The sequence below is a fragment of the Anolis carolinensis genome, unplaced genomic scaffold (genome assembly GCF_035594765.1).
Source record: "Anolis carolinensis isolate JA03-04 unplaced genomic scaffold, rAnoCar3.1.pri scaffold_8, whole genome shotgun sequence".
Lineage (NCBI taxonomy): Eukaryota > Metazoa > Chordata > Lepidosauria > Squamata > Dactyloidae > Anolis > Anolis carolinensis.
The window spans coordinates 30,178,023-30,195,112 of NW_026943819.1; the positions used below are offsets into that span (position 1 = coordinate 30,178,023).

At 40.7% G+C, this 17,090-nt stretch overlaps 1 protein-coding gene across 3 annotated transcripts in view; it reads left to right on the forward strand.

Moving 5' to 3' along the window:
- gfpt1 (glutamine--fructose-6-phosphate transaminase 1) overlaps nucleotides 1-17,090 on the forward strand; it is a 56,100-nt gene that overhangs the window by 13,518 nt on the left and 25,492 nt on the right. For all 3 annotated transcript variants that reach the window (XR_010000392.1, XR_010000393.1, XM_062960901.1), the window contains exons 3-11: nucleotides 1,152-1,259; nucleotides 3,309-3,434; nucleotides 5,163-5,221; nucleotides 6,740-6,874; nucleotides 7,427-7,488; nucleotides 8,179-8,258; nucleotides 13,944-14,049; nucleotides 15,303-15,466; nucleotides 16,681-16,776. Coding sequence is in view for 1 of the 3 variants with exons in the window: in XM_062960901.1 (XP_062816971.1) it covers nucleotides 1,152-1,259; nucleotides 3,309-3,434; nucleotides 5,163-5,221; nucleotides 6,740-6,874; nucleotides 7,427-7,488; nucleotides 8,179-8,258; nucleotides 13,944-14,049; nucleotides 15,303-15,466; nucleotides 16,681-16,776 (936 nt within the window). In the remaining 2 variants the exon portion in view is untranslated. The remainder of the gene's footprint in view (nucleotides 1-1,151; nucleotides 1,260-3,308; nucleotides 3,435-5,162; nucleotides 5,222-6,739; nucleotides 6,875-7,426; nucleotides 7,489-8,178; nucleotides 8,259-13,943; nucleotides 14,050-15,302; nucleotides 15,467-16,680; nucleotides 16,777-17,090) is intronic.

The window sequence follows — 17,090 nt, forward strand, 5'->3', positions numbered from 1 at the left end:
CTTAATTTGTAAAATCATAACCTAATTTGATGTTTAATAGGCTTTTCCTTAATCCCTCCTTATTATCCAAGATATTCGCTTATCCAAGCTTCTGCCGGCCCGTTTATGTTGGATAAGTGAGAGACTACTGTATCTATTTTTATTTCTGAAATTGACCACCCTTGGCTTATACTTGAGTAAATGCATTCCCAGTTTTTTGTGGTAAATTTAGATGCCTCGGCTTATATTCAGGTCGTCTTATATTCGAGTGTATATGTTAGTTTGCCTTGATTTTTGTTAAAAATAGAGTCCGTTATACCTAATAAAAAGTATTCTGGTTTCATTGGGAATTTAAATTTTTTTGACCTATTTCATGTATCATTTTCCAAAACGTGTTTGCTTCTTCACAAGTCCACCAGATATGGTCAAAGGTGTCAGGGGTTAATTGCCACACTGACCTATTTATGAGTCAGGTCTCACCTTCTTCTCACCAGTCAGACCACTTAAGCATCGGCAAAGTGGCACCAACAAACAACACCTCAGTCGTAAATTATCTGCTGATCCCAGAGGTAGTATACTTTTATTTACAGACTATATACAACTCTAAACACCATCACTGTCAGGACTCATGTTCCCTCGGCAAGGGCAAAGCATGGCAGCTCCCAACATTCCACAGTTCATGACAAATGTTCCGTCCACCTAGTTGAAACCCGGAAGTCTTGACCCATTGGCCCTGCAGGCAATCAATCAGGGCTGGCATGTAATGAACTCCTGTGCTGCTGGAAAGCTTGCCGGAACACATAGACACAATCCAACAGCAACAAATTGATTTAACATTTCACACTATTACACCAAAAACACTGACAAAAGGTACCTATGTGCTTTTCACATTTCCAACATTTAGGCTCTATGTTTTTATAGAATTTCGCCAATTTATCTGGTGTCATGTACCAACGATATTGCATTTGTGTTGGCTCTCGTTTCCTACAGAAATGTCATCATTGGGTCGAAACGAGAAGATAGCACGAAGGAAAGAAAGGAAAAAAATTCGTGCACATCTCTAGTGTCCTAACCATGGGCTCTGCATTGTTATTTCTGTGCGGTTCAGAATACAACCTGATTAAAGTGTGTGTTGTGTCTTCCTTTGTTTTTCCTGCTTTCCGTGCATTCAGGAGTTGGGATTGACGGAGGCAACGACAAGGACTGGGACGCCAACGCCGGCAAAATCTCGCTCATCAAGAAGAAGGGAAAAGTGAAGGCTCTGGATGAAGAAGTCAACAGTCAGTCTCCTTTCCTCAGATTATTATTATTTTGCAAATTTAATGTTTGTTTAAGCTCTTCATATTAATTGCACCAAAAAGGCAACACATCTCCACATTCTTGCAGCACAGCAAACTTAAGCATAACTGGATGAAAGCAGTATAATTGAATCAGGAATAATAATTCAGGAATAATAATAATAATAATAATATAATATTATAACAATAATAAAAGTATATATAGAGAGATATCATGCATTACATAATGCAGTACAGAAAACTTAACTGTAACTGGATGAAGGCAGTATAATTGAATCAGGAATAATAATTCAGGAATAATAATAATATAATAACAATAATAAAAGTATATATAGAGAGATATCATGCATTACATAATGCAGTACAGAAGACTTAGGCATAGCTGGATGTAGGCAGTATAATTGAATCAGGAATAATAATTCAGGAATAATAATAATATTATAACAATAATAAAATATATATAGAGATATCATGCATTACATAATGCAGTACAGAAAACTTAGGCATAACTGGATGAAGGCAGTATAATTGAATCAGGAATAATAATAATAATACAATATTATTACAATAATAAAAGTTATATAGAGAGATATGCATTACATAATGCAGTACAGAAAACATAGGCATAACTGGATGAAGGCACTATAACTGAATCATTCTGTTCAAGAATAATGATGATGATGATGATGATGATATAATACGATAATAACAATAATATAACAGTAATAGTAATAATAATAACAACTTGGGAAGTGTTTGACTTGTGATTTTGTGATATGAAATCCAGCATATCTATCTTGTTTGCTGTGTCATAATAAAATAATCATAATAATAATGACCATAGATAAAAGACAATGCAGTACAGCAAACTTAATAAAAACTGAGTGTGGACAATATAATGGAATCCTTCCATTCCATCATAATAACAACAACAACAACAACCATAGATAGAGGCAATGCAGTACAGGAAAGTTAAGCATAACTGGGCGTAGGCAGTATAATGGAATCCTTCCATTCAGGAATAATAATAATAATAATAATAATAATAATAATAATAATAATAATATAATAGCAATAATAATAATAATAGCAATAATAATAATAATAGCAATAATAATAATGACCATATATAGAGACAATGCAGTACAGCAAACTTAATAAAAACTGAGTGTAGGCAATATAATGGAATCCTTCCATTCAGGAATAATAATAATAATAATAATAATAATAATAGAAATAATAATAATAACGACCATAGATAAAGACAATGCAGTACAGAAAAGTTAAGCATGGGTGTAGGCAGTATAATGGAATATAATAATAATAATAATAAAGTCAAAATAGTTTATTGTACGGGCCCAAGGCAATGACAAAAAGCAACGCATGCACACAATGCAGTACAGGAAAGTTAAGCATGGGTGTAGGCAGTATAATGGAATATAATAATAATAATAATAATGGATGGAATAATGCATGGAATCAATGACGTGGTAGGGGAACATGTTACACTCCCAACTATACGTTTCTGAGATTTTTTTATGATTCGATGGCCTCTACGGCAATTCCAGGATTCCGTGATTCTGGTTCCACGTGGGGCCATCTGTCGGTCAGGATTTGAATGTGTCTTTATGGCAGAATGGGCCAACTTGGGCCCTCCCTGCAGGCATTTGGGATTCCCCTCAGTGTGTGAGGAATGGTGGGAGTTGGAGTCCAAAACGCCTGCAGGGAGGGCCCAAGTGTGCCTAAACCTTTATTGTATTGTTTAATTGTATTATGATATGTTGTTTTTATATTTTGCTATATTGTCTTGACTTGGGCATGGCCCCATGTAAGCCGCCCCAAGTCCCCATTGGGGAGATGGTGGTGGGGTATAAATAATTTTTTTTAATAATAATAATAATAATAATATATTAATAACAATGCTAAAGCAGCTTCTTGCAGGGCTTGCCTGACCGAGATGTGTTTGCCTTTGCCTCCCGTGAGGCCGAGAGTGTGAGTGTGTCACTCAGTCTCCTTGTTCTTCCTCGGCAGAGCAACAGGACATGGACCTGGACATTGAGTTCGACGTCCACCTGGGCATCGCCCACACCCGCTGGGCCACCCACGGGGAGCCCAACCCCGTCAACAGCCACCCACAGCGCTCGGATAGGAACAACGGTGAGGCTCACTTCCCTGGGAGAAGGGGGTTGGACTGGATGGCCTTTGGGAGCCCCTTCGACCCCAAGGATTCTGTGATGTCCCATATCAATGTCAGGGGTCCCCAAACTTTTTAAGCCGAGGGCCGGTCCACTATCCTTCAGACTGTTGAGGGGCCGGATTATCATTTGAAAAAAATACAAACAAATTCCGATGCACACTGCATATGTCTTATTTGTAGTGCAAAAACAACAACAACGAAAAAACAATACAATATTTAAAAATAAAAACAATTTTAACCAACATACATTTATCAGGATTTCAATGGGAAGTGTGGTCCTGCTTCTGGCCAATGAGATAGTCAAGTTAATTAGGGTTGTTGTTGTTGTTGTTGTTGTTGTTGTTGTGTGCCTTCAAGTCATTTCAGACTTTGGGCGAGCCTAAGTCTAAAATTTATTTATTAATTATTTACTGCATTTATTTACTACATTTGTATCACACCCTTCTCACCCCAAAGGGGACTCAATGTAGCTTACAAATTATATGTACATACAATATATTATATTATTAGCATAGCACAGTATTAGCATTATATATTACTATATTGAACTATACCACTATACTGTAATATTATTAGTAATATTATATGTAATGTAGAATATATAATTAATATTATTATATGGTATTATTATTAGTATTATATTGTATTACATTGTAATATTATCAATATTATATGTATATACAATATATTATATCATAAAACTGAGGGCAGGGGGCAGGTAAATGACCTCGGAGGGCCGCATCCGGCCCCCGGGCCTTAGTTTGGGGACCCCTGTCAATGTCATCAGACCTATCTGGGTATCTCAGTCATTTCTATCCCAGTCAATACTAATAATAATATTAATTCAGGGCTCCTCCCTACCTAATGTGACCTTAAATGAATCTATTGCACTTTATCTATTTATGAATTTGTTATTCATAATGTGCACCTGGCTTACCACTATTGCAACCTCGTTTTTAATTCGATGTTTTAATACCGCGTTGTGTTTTTTTCTTTCGGTTATTATGTATATTTTATTATTGGTCTTTGTTTTTGTTCTTTGATGTTTCATATTTTATCATTGCTTTGTACAGTAGAGTCTCACTTATCCAACATAAACGGGCCGGCAGAATGTCAGATAAGCAAATATGTTGGATAATAAGGAGGGATTAAGGAGAAGCCTATTAAACATCAAATGAGGTTATGATTTTACAAATGAAGCACCAAAACATCATGTTATACAACAAATTTGACAGAAAAAAATAGTTCAATAAATAGTAATGCTATGTAGTAATTACTGTATTTACGAAGTTAGTGCCAAAATATCACAATATATTGAAAACATTGACTACAAAAATGCGTTGGATAATCCAGAACGTTGGATAAGTGAGTGTTGGATAAGTGAGACTCTACTGTAATACAACTGAGGATGCCTGCCATGGATGTGGGCGAAACGTCAGGAGAGAATGCTTCCTGAACATGGCCAGACAGCCCAGAAAACTCACAGCAACCCAGACATTAATATTGCTGTCGGGCCTGGCAAATGTTATTAAACATCTCAAAGTTGAGTAATGGAGCAGGAAAGGCACTTAGTTTGATATGCGCATATTTAATAAACGGGGTCATCTGCATATGCGTGCTGCCAATACCTGGAGCCACTTGCTTCTCTTGGATCCGCTTTGTGACTGTGGCCCTTCCTCTATTTCCAGAATTCATTGTGATCCACAACGGGATTATCACAAACTACAAAGACCTGAAGAAGTTCCTGGTAAGTAAGAAAGACGCTCCTTGTGGGTTAAACCTTTAGGGCAGTGGTTCCCAAACTTATTTGGCCTACTGACCCCTTTCCAGAAAAAAATAGGACTCGGGGCCCCCTGGAAAGGGGGCGTGGCTTAGAGAGGTGGGTGTGGCTCCTGCTCAAGAGGGCGGGGCTGAGCCTCTCACCAGTCTAAGATGCAGGGATGGGAGGGGAAGTGGGCGGAGCCACAAATGGGCGGCCAGGACCGGGATGGGCGGAGTTACGAGCTCTGAGTCAGGGCTGAGCTTCTATCCCTGTCCTGTGGTGCCTGTCAGGACACAGGGGGCGGGGCTAGAGGAGGGGGCGGGGTATAGAGGGATGGGAGGGGAAGTGGGCGGAGCCACAAATGGGCAGCCAGGACCGGGATGGGCGGAGTTACGAGCTCTGAGTCAGGGCTGAGCTTCTATCCCTGTCCTGTGGTGCCTGTCAGGACACAGGGGGCGGGGCTAGAGGAGGGGGCGGGGTATAGAGGGATGGGAGGGGAAGTGGGCGGAGCCACAAATGGGCAGCCAGGACCGGGATGGGCGGAGTTACGAGCTCTGAGTCAGGGCTGAGCTTCTATCCCTGTCCTGTGGTGCCTGTCAGGACACAGGGGGCGGGGCTAGAGGAGGGGGCGGGGTATAGAGGGATGGGAGGGGAAGTGGGCGGAGCCACAAATGGGCAGCCAGGACCGGGATGGGCGGAGTTACGAGCTCTGAGTCAGGGCTGAGCTTCTATCCCTGTCCTGTGGTGCCTGTCAGGACACAGGGGGCGGGGCTAGAGGAGGGGGCGGGGTATAGAGGGATGGGAGGGGAAGTGGGCGGAGCCTCAAATGGGCAGCCAGGACCGGGATGGGCGGAGTTACGAGCTCTGAGTCAGGGCTGAGCTTCTATCCCTGTCCTGTGGTGCCTGTCAGGACACAGGGGGCGGGGCTAGAGGAGGGGGCGGGGCCTCTATACCCCGCCCCCGTTTTCTAACAAGCGCCTCAGGGGAGGTATACAGAGGCTTTTGGGAAGAGGCCCCGCCCCTAGCCCCGCCCTTTAGTCCTAAAAGGCCTCTCAGGAGAAATATAGAGGCTCAGCCCTGTCTCGCACTCTTGAGAAGAGGCCCCGCCCCTAGCTCCGCCCTGAACTTCAAAGCAAAAAAGCAAAACACAGTTTCCAGGCAAGAACCCAAACGAAAGTCCTTTTCCGTGAGCTTAAAACAAGGCAGGAGATGTGCTTCCAAAGATCAACGTTGCTGCGCCTGAAATCACTTTCAGTTTCTTCTGTATTTAGCCATGTTTACAAGCCAGAAAGGCATTTCTCTGCCCTTGGCTTCCCACACATTTATTAGCGATTCTGAGGGAACGCCTGGGCCGATGAACCTTCAAGCTCAACCTTGTATCTCTGTCTAAGGAAAGTTCCTCAGACTCACTGCCTGAAACACCTGGAGCTTGTTGGTGTTCTGAATGGGATCCTCCTCCTCCTCCTCCGCCCTCATCGTTGTTCTCCTTTTCCATCCTTTCAGGAGAGCAAAGGCTATGAGTTTGAGTCCGAAACAGATACGGAAACCATTGCCAAGCTGGTCAAGTACATGTACGACAACCGTGAAAGCGACGACATCAGCTTCACCACCTTGGTGGAAAGAGTCATCCAACAGCTAGTAAGTCCCCATTGTTGTTCGTAGTTTTGTAATATTTCGGGGATTTGTTGGGATTGATGATCATCAGTGTACAGCTGAGTATTTTTGTCTGCAAGGAGCCCTTTGGGAATAATAATAATAATAATAATAATAATAATAAGTAAATTTGCCGCCTCTCTCCTTCGTTTCCAACGATGGGGCATGGCTGTTAGTGCAGCGTTTTGGCTTCGCTGCAGGAAGGGAGAAGGGGGAAGAGCTGAGGACACAAGCGGGGAATTTACTGGGGCAGACCTTTTCAAACGCATTTATCTATATGAGACGTGCCTAGATTTCAGTGGGGATTACGTGAGATTGTAGTATTGGGATGTGTCTTTCCGCTGCATATGGTAAATGATTTCTCCTATACTTTGTCCATTTTAAAATCCAAAACGTAACCTACTTTGTGGATAGCCCTCGTGTGTATGTATATATATGTATGTGTGTGTGTGTGTGTGTGTGTGTGTGTGTATAAACATGCCCTTGGAGCTCCTTTACTGGAGAAATGAACCACTTCTCTGTTTGTTCTCCTTTCAGGAAGGCGCATTCGCCCTCGTTTTCAAGAGCGTTCACTATCGTGGCCAAGCGGTTGGGACCAGGTAAAAAACATCCCTATATAACGTGTTTATTTTCCCGACAGTAGAGCTGCCCTTGGCCTTGACCCCTGTTCCGTCTGCTATAGATTTCAAGCCGTTCTAAGTACGAGAAAGATTCTCTTTGCCTTATATTTTGGAGCCTGGCCTTGTTCCCATCTTGCTGTTTAGGTCCTATTTCACCATCAAAATCTCCTATTAGAAACTTGTATATGTTTGCAGTGTTTTTACCCTTGTTCATGTGCATTTAGCATTGCACGCATCCTGTTTTTAAGTGGTCGTACCAGTTTATGAATCTGCACTTTCCCTGCTGAGCAAATTGGGTCTTTGGACCGTAATAAAGATTGACCAATTGAAAACATGGATGGCAGCATAAACTCAACAACAACCGATAACCAACAGCCAATAACCAAGAACCAACCTATAATCAATAACCAAAATCAATGTTTTAGGACTAGTAAAATAACTGTTGATTTAGGTGAACGGATGTCGTACAGAATGTGTCCCGACTTCTGTTGTTTTTCTTTTAAAAAAATAATCTGTATTAATTTTTCTCCAGATTAAAATGACTATAGATTTAGAATGTATTAAAAGGCTTCTGTTGTTTTTCGAGTTGGTTCCAAACAGTCCTAGGAAATGTTAGCTTTGACTTGGAAATAATCCCCGATTCCTGAGGATGTCCCTTTGTGTTTTCAGGAGGGGAAGCCCTTTGCTCATCGGCGTCCGGAGCGAGCACAAGCTCTCCACCGACCACATCCCGATCCTTTACAGAACAGGTAAACCACCACACCTGCGGACATCTTTCCCCTTTCCTATACATCGGAAGGGTCATGAATCCTTTTGGGATCTTGATGGAAAGCCCGGCAGCCAGGGCCTAAGAGCCATCGAGCACTCATTGGCTTGTAAGCCCACCTCGCAAGGCCTGCAGTCGAGCGCTCGATGGTAGTACCAGCAGCCAGGGCCTACAAGCATTGGGTGCTCAATGGCTCCTAGGACTGCCTATTGAGTGCCGAGCGCACTCACTCGATGGCACATAGGCCTGGCTTGCGAAACCTACAATCGAGCGTTCGGCGCTCACTGTAGGTCCTGTGAGCCGGGCCTACAAGCAATTGAGTGCTCGATGGCACATAGGCCTGGCTTGCAGAACCTACATTCGAACGTTCGGCGCTCACTGTAGGTCCTGTGAGCCAAGCCTACAAGCAATTGAGTGCTCGATGGCACATAGGCCTGGCTTGCAGAACCTACATTCGAACGTTCAGCGCTCACTGTAGGTCCTGTGAGCCGGGCCTACAAGCAATTGAGTGCTCGATGGCACATAGGCCTGGCTTGCAGAAGCTACATTCGAACGTTCGGCGCTCACTGTAGGTCCTGTGAGCCAAGCCTACAAGCAATTGAGTGCTCGATGGCACATAGGCCTGGCTTGCAGAACCTACATTCGAACGTTCGGCGCTCACTGTAGGTCCTGTGAGCCAAGCCTACAAGCAATTGAGTGCTCGATGGCACATAGGCCTGGCTTGCAGAACCTACATTCGAACGTTCGGCGCTCACTGTAGGTCCTGTGAGCCGGGCCTACAAGCAATTGAGTGCTCGATGGCACATAGGCCTGGCTTGCAGAACCTACATTCGAACGTTCGGCGCTCACTGTAGGTCCTGTGAGCCAAGCCTACAAGCAATTGAGTGCTTGATGGCACATAGGCCTGGCTTGCAGAACCTACAATCAAGCGTTCGGCGCTTACTGTAGGTCCTGTGAGCCGGGCCTACAAGACATTGAGCGCTTGATGCTTATAGGCCTGACAGGCAGGGCCTACAAGTATTGAGCACCCGACGCTTGGCTGAAGGCCCTGCAAGCCAGGGCCTACAGCCAAGCGCCAAAAATCAGGCAACTAAACGGCTACCGTTCCCCTCTGTCTTTTGTTTCACTGTTTCTTTTGTTCCCCTTGGGTTGTACCGTTCTGTGCAATCCAAATGCATGAAACAGTACAAGACCACGAACAAAACAGATGAAACAGGATTCGAGCCCAACCCTATTTATTTATTTATTTATTTATTTACAACATTTCTACCCCACCTTTCTCACCCAAGGGGACTATATCATGGGGTTAATTAGCTCCGAACCACCCTGATTTATTGGTGAGTCAGGCCTCTCACCAATCCATCTTCCATCAAACCGCTTAAGCAATTGGCTACAAGCAGCATCGACAAACGACACCACAGTCGTAATTCAGCTGATCCCAGCGGTTCTAAGGCTTTATTATATACAAATTATATATTGGTTGTGCATTTAAGTAAATCAGATCTAATTTGCCAAATAGTCACTGTTGAATGTTTTTAGGTTGAATGTTTTTATGTTGAATGTTTTTTGTATTGTGGAATGATATTTTAAATTGTAAGTCGCTCGGAGCACTCTGGTGGAGAGCGACTAATTAAGAAATAAAGTGAAGTGAAATTATTTACAACTACAAAATCCATCGCTCATAGGACCCATGCTTCCCTAACAAAGGCAAAGCATGTCCTCTCTCTTTGCCGATTGTCTGCAAAGCTCTTCTTCCGACAACTCCCACATTCCAGAGCAGAATGACGAACATCTGAGAGGAAGGCTTGACCTATTGGCTCGGCAGGCTATCAACCCTACCAACCTTAGCATTTAAGCAGGCATTATAGAAACAATAATATATGAGAGATCCGCTCCAGGGAAAGGTTTGTGCTGGAACATATGCTCCTAAGACTGCAAATATTGCACAAACTGTTGAAATAAGTCTCCTGCAGATCCTTCTCGCAGTGCTTTTTATTTGTCAAAGTTGCTGACGTTCCTTTTCCTTTGACGACTTACGACAGTTCCTTTTCCCGTTCCCCTTTTTTCAGCCACACAACCTATGGATCCTTCTTTTGAGGGAATATCCATAAAGCTGGAGAAAGGTGCCCGAGGGTTTACACACTCTTTACCTTGCGGCGTCTCCAAACACAATCGATTGCAATCAGCACAAACTTTGCGAGACGTCGCTTCTTCCTTTCCTTTTGGGCCTCGCGATGCATGTTGCCTTCGGGCTTGGACTTCGGCTTGGCTGGGACTTTGCATGCCCAAGGCAGAAGGGAATTTAGATGTATATGTACATGTATATATGTGTGTGTATGTATGTATGTGTATGTGTGTATGTACACTGGAGGATGTGGCACATTCCTAGAGATGCTTCACAAGCGTTGAAGTTATTTTTAAAAAGCAGGAAAAGATAAGTTCGAGAAATAGTTCTCATCTTAAATTGATAAAATGGTAGAAGAGTAAAAAAGTAGAAATAATAATAATAAATGCTTGTTTAATGCAATAAGGTAAAATAATGAAATAATAAACATTGCAAAAGAGTAGTAAATAATAGTAAAAATTATAAAATTACCTGAATACTAAAGTAGAAATATCAGTGCCCCAAAAACTCCCAATCATAACAAATGCTTGTTTAAAAAATAAGGTAAAATAATAAAATAAAATAATAAAAAGTGTACAATAATAGTAAAATATATACATAAAATTACCCATGTGCTGAAAATTCTCTATGGATTTGCAGTGTGGAATACAAAAATATATTTGCAAAACATCACAGTTAGAGCAAATTCCCAGAGTCTATATATATATATATATATATATATATATATATATATATATATATATGCCGTATATACTCGAGTATAAGCCGACCCGAATATAAGCCGAGGCACCTAATTTTACCACAAAAAACCTGGGAAAACATTGACTCAAGTATAAGCTGAGGATGGGATATTTCAGAAATAAAAATAGATACCAAAAATTACATTAATTGAGGCATCAGTAGGTTAAATGTTTTTGAATATTTACATCAAGCTCAAATTAAAGATAAGACTGTCCAACTCTGATCAAATCATTATTCTCATCTGCTTCAAAGTAAATGTGCTTATGTATCCTTTTAATAATAATAGAGTAAAATAATACATGCAATAATAATAATAAATATTAATATTATTAATAATAATAATACAGGAAAATAATACATGCAATAATAAATAGAGTAAAATAATACATGTAATAATAATAATAATAAATACAGGAAAATAATACATTTAGTAATAAATAGAGTAAAATAATAAATGCAATAATAATAAGATCAGAGTGAAATAATAAATATATTATTAATAATAAAAATAGAGTAAAATAAATGTAATACTAACAATAATAATAGAAAAAAATAATAAACATAATAATATCACTAAAAATAGAGAAAAATAATAAATGTACCATATATTCTCGAGTATAAGCTGACCCAAATATAAGCCAACCAGGACCCTCACTCAAGTATAAGCCGAGAGGGGCTTTTTCAGTCCAAAAAAAGGGCTGAAAAACTAGGCTTATACTCGAGTATATACAGTATATATAAAATTACCCATGTGCTGGAAATTCTCTATGGATTTGCAGTGTAGAATACAAAAATATCTTTGCAAAACGTCAAAGAGTTAGAGCAAATTCCCAGAGTTTAGTCTTTGGAGGAATTATTTGACTAAAATTATTTGACTCTCTTTTCCTATCTCTGTCCTTTCTTGGTGTCTCTGCCTTTCGCTGATTTGTGTCAATTTACAAAGGACAGGATGCCTGGCTTCTTGGCTCCGGGGAAGATTTATTATTATTATTATTATTATTATTATTATTATTATTATTATTATTTGGAAGTCAGTATCAACATGAAATCGATCTAATGCTCACTGTTCCAAAAAATTTGTCCTCAGGACAATCCAATCCGTTCATAGTCTCAATAGAGTTTCCTGATAATTAGTTGGATAACACTATGTAAGAAAAAATTGAGGGTCGTCCTGATATTACACATTTTGTTCTAGTATTACTGTATATACTCGAGTATAAGCCTAGTTTTTCAGCCCTTTTTTTAGGACCTAAAAAAGCCCCCCTTGGCTTATATTCAGGTGAGGATCCTAGTTGGCTTATATTTGGGTCAGCTTATACTCGAGAATATATGTTACATTGATTATTTTTCTCTATTATTATTGGTATTATTACATTTATTATTTTACTCTATTATTACTACATTTATTACTTTATTCTTATTACATTTATTATTTTTCTCTATTATTACATTTATTATTTTTCTCTATTATTGTTGCTACTATTATATTTATTTTACTCTATTTTTATTAATATTATTAATACATTTATTATTTCACTCTGATCTCACTATTAATACATTTATTATTCTACTCTATTTATTATTACATGTATTATTTTCCTGTATTTATTATTATTACATTTATTATTTTACTCTATTATTATTAAATTTATTATTGTATATTATTATTACATTTATTATTGTATTTCATTATTGCTGCTACTATTACATTTATTTTACTCTATTTTTATTATTATTATTAATAATACATTTATTATTTCACTCTGATCTTATTATTATTATTACATTTATTATTCTACTCCATTTATTATTACTCGTATTATTTTCCTGTATTTATTATTATTATTACATGTATTATTTTACTCTATTTATTACTACATGTATTATTTTCCTGTATTATTAATATTAATATTTATTATTATTATTACATGTATTATTTGACTCTATTATTATTAAAAGGATACGTTAGCACATTGACATTGAAGAAGATGAGAATAATGATTTAATCAGAGTTGGACAATCTTATCTTAAATTAGAACTTGATATAAATATTCAAAAACATTTAACCTACCGATGCCTCAATTAACGTAATTTTATTGGCATCTATTTTTATTTCTGAAATTTCCCACCCTCGGTTTATACTTGAGTCAATGATTTCCCAGTTTTTTTGTGGTAAAATTAGGTGCCTCAGCTTATATTCGGGCCGGCTTATACTTGAGTATATACGGTATATACATTATTTAAACTACCAATGCCTCAATTAATGTAATTTTATTGTTACCTATTTTCATTTCTGAAATTTCCCACCCTCGGCTTATACTTGAGTCAATGATTTCCCAGTTTTTTTGTGGTAAAATTAGATGCCTCGGCTTATATTTGGGTCGGCTTATACTTGAGTATATACAGTGATAAAAATTGATAATATAATACCATTATAATATAGCAATAAAGATAATTACAATATAATAATATAGTGTAAAATCATGTGCTGTAGCAGGATGTCCGTCCTGCAGGCAAAGTTTGTGCAGTTTAATGGACTTTCCCAATGTTTTTATGATAGAACCAATTAGGAAATGACATTGATCACCCAGGAACAGAAATCATGTTGCATACCTAGTGTCATTGTCTCTAATGCTAATGAGGCCCAATCCATGGGAATGTCTATGCAAAGAATGGCGAGGTCAATCCAGGGATGTTTTGGGAAGTAAGGTTCCTGTTGTTCCTGTGGTTTGGGGTCTTTGGCCGCGCTGGGCCTGCCTTGATGTGCTCCCGACAATGCGCCGTGTCCTCTCTCTTCCGCAGGGAAGGACAAGAAGGGCGGCTGCGGCCTCGCCCGCGTGGACAGCACCACCTGCCTCTTCCCCGTCGAGGAGAAGGCCGTCGAGTATTACTTCGCCTCCGACGCCAGGTCCGTGGCATCTCTGGCAGGATCGGGAAACGTGGTCTTTTCAAACCACTTTTTAATTAAGATCAGTGATTCCTAAAGTGGGCACTACCGCCCCCTGATGGCGGTGATGGCACCTATTACGGGCGGGGCCAGGGGAGGGGCGGGGCTTCTTCTCAAGTGCTGGAGACAGGGCTGAGCATCTATATCTCTCATGAGGTGCTTGTTGGGACACAGGAGGCGGAGCTAGGGAAGGGGCGGGGCCTCTTCCCAAGAGCCTGAGACAGGGCTGAGCCTCTATATTTCTCCTGAGAGGCCTTTTAGGACTAAAGGGCGGGGCTAGGGAAGGGGGCGGGGCCTCCTTCAAAGATCCCGAGACAGGGCTGAGCCTCTATACTTCTCCTCAGACGCCTTTTAGGACTAAAGGGCGGGGCTAGGGAAGGGGGCGGGGCCTCTTCCAAAGAGCCCGAGACAGGGCTGAGCCTCTATATTTCTCCTGAGAGGCCTTTTAGGACTAAAGGGCGGGGCTAGGGAAGGGGGCGGGGCCTCTTCCAAAGAGCCCGAGACAGGGCTGAGCCTCTATATTTCTCCTGAGAGGCCTTTTAGGACTAAAGGGCGGAGCTAGAGGTGGGGGCGGGGCCTCCTCCCAAGAGCCCGAGACAGGGCTGAGCCTCTATATTTCTCCTGCCTTTTAGGACTAAAGGGCGGGGCTAGGGGTGGGGGCGGGGCCTCCTTCCAAGAGCCCGAGACAGGGCTGAGCCTCTATATTTCTCCTGCCTTTTAGGACTAAAGGGCGGGGCTAGGGGTGGGGGCGGGGCCTCCTTCCAAGAGCCCGAGACAGGGCTGAGCCTCTATACCTCCCCGCCCCCTCCTCTAGCTCCACCCCCTGTGTCCTGGAATAGAAGCTCAGCCCTGACTCAGAGGTTGTAACTCCGCCCATCCCAGTCCTGGCCGCCCATTTGTGGCCCCGCCTACCTCCCCTCCCAGCCCTGCATTTGGACTAGGGGAGAGGCTCAGCCCCACCCTCTTGAGCAGGAGCCACGCCCACCCTCTAAGCCACGCCCCCTTTCCATGAAGGAAACATGGAAAGGGGCCGGCAGGCCAAATAAGCTTGGGACCCTCTGTGCTGAAGAGACCTTCCGGGCGCCGCGCATTTGGGTGTCACCCGCATACCGATGTCGCCGCCCCCCGGGCCTCTGCGTGATCTCTTCCAGGGGTTAAAAGGTTTTCAAAGCGGTGGGGACGGGGTCTGTGACCCTCTCTTTGCCCCCTTGCAGCGCGGTCATTGAGCACACCAACCGGGTCATTTTCCTGGAGGACGACGACGTGGCGGCCGTGGTGGAGGGGCGGCTGTCCATCCACCGCATCAAGCGCACGGCCGGGGACCACCCGGGGCGCGCCGTCCAGACCCTCCGGATGGAACTCCAGCAAATCATGAAGGGTTGGTTTCCCTTTCTTTCTTAATTTTAATTTTTGATTTTGAATATACAGTAGAGTCTCACTTATCCAGCGCTCACTTATCCAACGTTCTGGATTATCCAACGCATTTTTGTAGTCAATGTTCTCAATATATCATGATATTTTGGTGCTAAATTCATAAATACAGTAATTACTACATAGCATTACTGCCTATTGAACTACTTTTTCTGCCAAATTTGTTGTCTAACATGATGTTTTATTGTTTCATTTGTAAAATCATAACCTAATTTGATGTTTAATAGGCTTTTCCTTAATGCCTCCTTATTATCCAACATATTCGCTTATCCAACATTTTGCCGGCCTGTTTATGTTGGATAAGTGAGACTCTACTGTACATTAAAAGTAGGGGAACTATTATTTATTTATAATATAATAATAATTTTATTTTTGTACCCCGCCACCATCTCCCCAGAGGGACTCGGGGCGGCTTACAGATATAAAACCAGCATACAGTAATATCAAATACAAAAACACACAAATAAATTTAAAAGGCATTAAAAAATCACAGTCATTATAAAACACATGAAAAACACAGCAATAAAAAAAAGTGCACTGAGTGGAACTTGTAAACAAGAAGGAAGTTAAGGTGCTACAATTAATGTCATTGTATTGGCATCTATTTTTATTTCTGAAATTTCCCACCCTCGGCTTATACTGGAGTCAATGTTTTCACAGTTTTTTTGGTGGTAAAATTAGGTGCCTTGGCTTATATTCGGGTCAGCTTATACTCGAGTATATACAATAGAGTCTCACTTATCCAACATAAACGGGCCGGCAAAACGTTGGATAAGCGAATATCTTGGATAATAAGGATAGATTAAGGAAAAGCCTATTAAGCATCAAATTTGGTTATGATTTTACAAATTAAGCACCAAAACATCATGTTAGACAACAAATTTGGCAGAAAAAGTAGTTCAATAGGCAGTCATGTTATGTTGTAATTACTGTATTTACGTATTTAGCACCAAAATATCACGATATATTGAAAACATTGACTACAAAAATGTGTTGGATAATCCAGAACGTTGGATAAGTGAGACTCTACTGTACATTATTATTATTATTATGTATATATGAAATGTATAATTTCATTCAATCCACTCAACACGCTCTCCCGGTTCTATCCAATGTGTATAAGATTGTCCAGTAAAATACCTTTTATTTTTATATCTCAAGGTAACTTCAGCTCCTTCATGCAAAAGGAGATTTTCGAACAGCCCGAATCGGTCGTAAACACCATGAGAGGGAGAGTCAACTTCGACGACTGCACAGGTAAATTTATTTATTATTTATTCATCACATTTATATCCATTAGACCAGGGGTCCCCAAACTAAGGCCCGGGGGCCGGATGCGGCCCTCCAAGGTCATTTACCTGGCCCCTGCCCTCAGTTTTATAATATAATATTTTTGTATTAGTTTTAATAATATATTGTATATACATATAATATTGATAATAATCTTATGTTATACAATATAATACTAATAGTAATACCATATAATAATATTAATTATATGCTATATATTACATAACAGATAATAGTATAGTGGCATAGTTCAATATAGAATTATATAATGCTAATATTGT